Raw genomic sequence first — 3,572 nt, 5'->3', positions numbered from 1 at the left:
ACCTTATGGTTCTCTTCAGCTCCCTGAAAGGAGGTTGTAGCCACACGGGGGTCAATGTATTCTCCCAGGAAACCAACCATACGACCAGAGGAAATTACCTCAAGTTACTCCACGGGAGGTTTAGATTTGATCTCTATTCCTTCACCAAAAATGATATCAAGGTTGTGAACAGACTGCCCTATGAAATAGCAGAGTTACCACCCTCAGAAAGATTTAAAAGAAGGACCAGAGGACGTTCTTTGAAGAACATTTACTCAAAGGCAGCCTTAAGCAATGAACAAGAGCCACTCGGAGTGGCTGAGCTGGGCTGGGGACAAAGAGTGGGGCTGGCCTGGCTGTGATGCGCTGTGGCACCTGTGACATCACAGGGGACATGTCACAATGGGGGCAGCTATAAAAGGCCCCGGCAGACAATGCTGTCCCGGCTGAGCCTGGGCAAGTGGTGAGTGCACACTGGAGGTGGAGGGGAGGCTGGGCTGGACAAGGGCTGGGGCAGAAACGCTGCACCCGCGGGTGGCTTCTCCCCATGCATGCAGGGACAGCCCCTCACAGGGGAGCCTTGGGCAGGGCACGGTGCTGCTGCTGCTGCTGGGGTAGCAAGACAGGCCTTGCTTCCTGACAGCTCTCTGGGGCCCTTTCCTTCCTGCCCCCACATCCCTGTGATTCCTGCCCCTGCTGCCCCCTCTGCCAGCTGCCTCCCTCCCACCCCCACTCAAGGCCTTCTCTCCATCCTCCTGCAGACCATGGAGTCCTGGATATTCCTGGTCCTTGCTTTGCATAGCCTTCTTCAGTACCCACAGCCCATGGATGGTGCTATGGATGTGGAGACACTGCGACTGCACGTGGAGTTGCGTGCAAAGCGCCTGGAAAAGGAGAGGATTCGGCTGGAGCAAGAGTTGGAGCAGCTCAGACTCCTGGAGCAGAGTGGCTTGGCCTGAGGAGACCTGCTGGGGTCTGCCTTGCAGTACTGGCAGCTCTGGCCATTTCCTGTCATCTTGGTCTCTCTCTTGGTCTTATGGTATTTCTGAAGGGAAAGGAGCCTGAGGAGACAGGAGCATGAAGAACAAAATGATGGTGGAAATGCATTCGGAATGGTAGATGCAAATGTAGTACACGATGTTATTCACGTGTTCATAGGGTGGAGGCTATTGTGGTGCATCCAGTGGCCTGTACAGGACCTGGAGACAGGCTGCATGTGGACAACTGACCTGATGGACAGATTCATCAATTTCTCTAGACGTGTCTTGTCAAACAGTTTCTACCCGGTGCTGCAACGAGCCATCCAGGTGGGCAATGCCTTTGAAGGTTGGACTGCCCGAGAGGAGGATGTTGTGTATCGCTTTCTCGTACCCATGACTCCTCCCCAAGGGCACTCCTTCCACCTGGAGTTGGCCAATGCAATGTGGAGGCCCGGCAGGAGCTTCCATGTCCGCGTGGAGCTGGAGTGCACCTGCACAAGGGAGCAGCAGGCTGACAACATGCTGTGCTTCCTGCACCACCCCGAGGAGGAGCTGAGGAGGAATCAGGATCCCAGCCTCCTTCGCACCCTGTGCACCGGCTCCTACCTTGATGTGCAGAAAACAGGCCTCTGGTTCTACCAACTGCTGAGAGCCATCTGGCCAGCTTTGCCTCAGTCACACAACTGGCGTCTAGTGCTGCTGCCCTCCAGACGCTCCTGCCAGTTCAAGGTGACCAACGGCAGAAAAAGCTTCAGGATTGAGATGCTCTTTGGGGTGCAGCGAGGCGACTCAGACGTCTTTGTTAGCAGCGAGTCTAGAAAGCCCCTCACCCCAAGAACAAGGTGGCTCGAGACCTTCGCCGTGGCAGAGATGAAGTTCTTCAGGCACATCGCCAGGCAGGCTCCCCCTTACAGCTTGCACCTCAAGTACCTGCAGTTCTTCACCTGTCTTCGGCAGGGCCTAGGCTTTTCCAGCTACACCATGAAGACCATTGTCATGCACCTCCTGAACGCTGTACCGGTGTCACAGTGGCAAATGAGACATTTCCTGAGGCGAATTGTGGATATCAACAACAGCCTGCGCTTAAGCCTGGAAGACAAACGTCTCAACCACTTTATTGTGGGCAACCACAGGCTTCCTGAGGAAATCACTTTGCCCCCAGATGTCCAAACGACTGAGACACTCAATCTCTTCCATCGTATGGCCGTGGATCCAGTTGCCCATTCCCAGGTGATAAGTCAGTACCTGGATCTGCAACATCGTCTCCTGGAAATCCTTAAGCCTTGACACCTTGGAAGAGGTTCTCCTGCACAGAGCTGTGCTTGAGATGCTCACAGCTGGCGGCAGAGAAGCAGCTCATTGTACAAATCTGCTCCTTAAAGGAGAGGAGGATGCGTGCAAAGACTCTGGCAAAGGTCCCACAGCCTCTCCTGCTGCCTCAGCAGCTGGGGGACCATGGGAGTGTTTATTCTACCTCCTGGTATCAATTCATGTTCCAAAACAAGTCACCCAGATCCGCATTAAGCCCTACTTGCATACGAACTTTCCCACTCCTAAGAATGCAGATGAAGAGAGCACATGCCTTACACGCATGGCCAAAGCCACCAAACCCCACCTGTAACATGCAATTGTTCCAGCCCTATGGGAAGGACCTAAAGTTACAGTATGAAGAAAGTGGGAATGTGGGGCAGAAAACGACAAAAAAACAGGGAAGAAATGACCAAGAGGAAAAACTAGCTCTGCTGGTCTGAGATCAGACAATGGACTGTGTCTCTTCCTGTCCCCAGAAGGGACACCTTTAAGTCAGCATTGTACCAACTGTGTTGGAGCTGACCTGAAATCTTGTATATAGAAGTATCTAGACTTTTATTTCCTTGATAAATCTATCTAATTCATACATATTATATATTACATGCTTCATTAGTTGTCATATATAATATTAAAAGACAAGAAAACAAAACCATACACTAGATAATATCAAAAGTAAGAAATCTGTCATTAGTATATCATGAGAAATAATAATTATAAATATTTGAAGATTTTTTATTGTGATTATATTAGTTCGGGATTGCTATGATGGTTTTAGATTATGATTAAACAATAACAATAGAGCACATATTTAGTGTTGTCACTATCTGTTGTGACACAGTAACACTCTTAGTGCATTTAGGTCTGGAAAGATCTTAATAAAGTAGATCTATTTATTACATAGATAATATATATATTATATAATCCCTCTAAAATACTATTTTTATATACAAGTAAAGCCATATATAGTGTCACTATCTGTTGGGAGGCACTGCTTCAATAAACTACAATAATAAAAAATCTGGATAGTGCAAGCTTTTCTTGATCTCAGCCAGACCTCTATATTGGTAAATCTCACCAGTTGTCAATCTGGGCTCGTCAACAGTCTCCTTGAACTCAACCAAACTTGCAGTGCTGAACTGGTTCTAATCACAATCTAAGCCCAGCTGCCCCAACCCTGTGATCACAGAATCACAGAACGCCTTGGCTTGGAAGGGTCCTTAAAAATCCTCTTGTTCCAAGGCTGCTGCCGTGGGCAGGGACACCTTCCACTCTGCCAGGCTGCTCCAAGGCCCATGCAGCCTG

General features: G+C 49.6%; 1 protein-coding gene across 1 annotated transcript; it reads left to right on the top strand.

Annotated features, from left to right (window-relative positions):
- The first annotated feature begins 1,240 nt into the window (after positions 1-1,240).
- Positions 1,241-2,712, top strand: LOC146424136 (inositol 1,4,5-trisphosphate receptor-interacting protein-like 1). Its single transcript, XM_085043908.1, has one exon. The coding sequence runs from the start codon at positions 1,353-1,355 to the stop codon at positions 2,244-2,246; it is 894 nt and encodes a 297-aa protein (XP_084900034.1). The 5' UTR covers positions 1,241-1,352; the 3' UTR covers positions 2,247-2,712.
- The last annotated feature ends 860 nt before the right edge of the window (positions 2,713-3,572 follow it).

This window comes from Lichenostomus cassidix, unplaced genomic scaffold (genome assembly GCF_008360975.1).
Source record: "Lichenostomus cassidix isolate B80296 unplaced genomic scaffold, HeHo_3.0 HiC_scaffold_42, whole genome shotgun sequence".
NCBI classification, from domain to species: Eukaryota; Metazoa; Chordata; class Aves; order Passeriformes; family Meliphagidae; genus Lichenostomus; species Lichenostomus cassidix.
Note: the sequence above shows the minus strand (reverse complement) of the source record. Positions and strands in the feature narration are given on the sequence as shown.

What these genes read in the sequence shown, in the direction of transcription:
- LOC146424136 (XM_085043908.1), top strand. Translation starts at nt 1,353, where the DNA reads ATGACTCCTCCCCAAGGGCACTCCTTCCACCTGGAGTTGGCCAATGCA.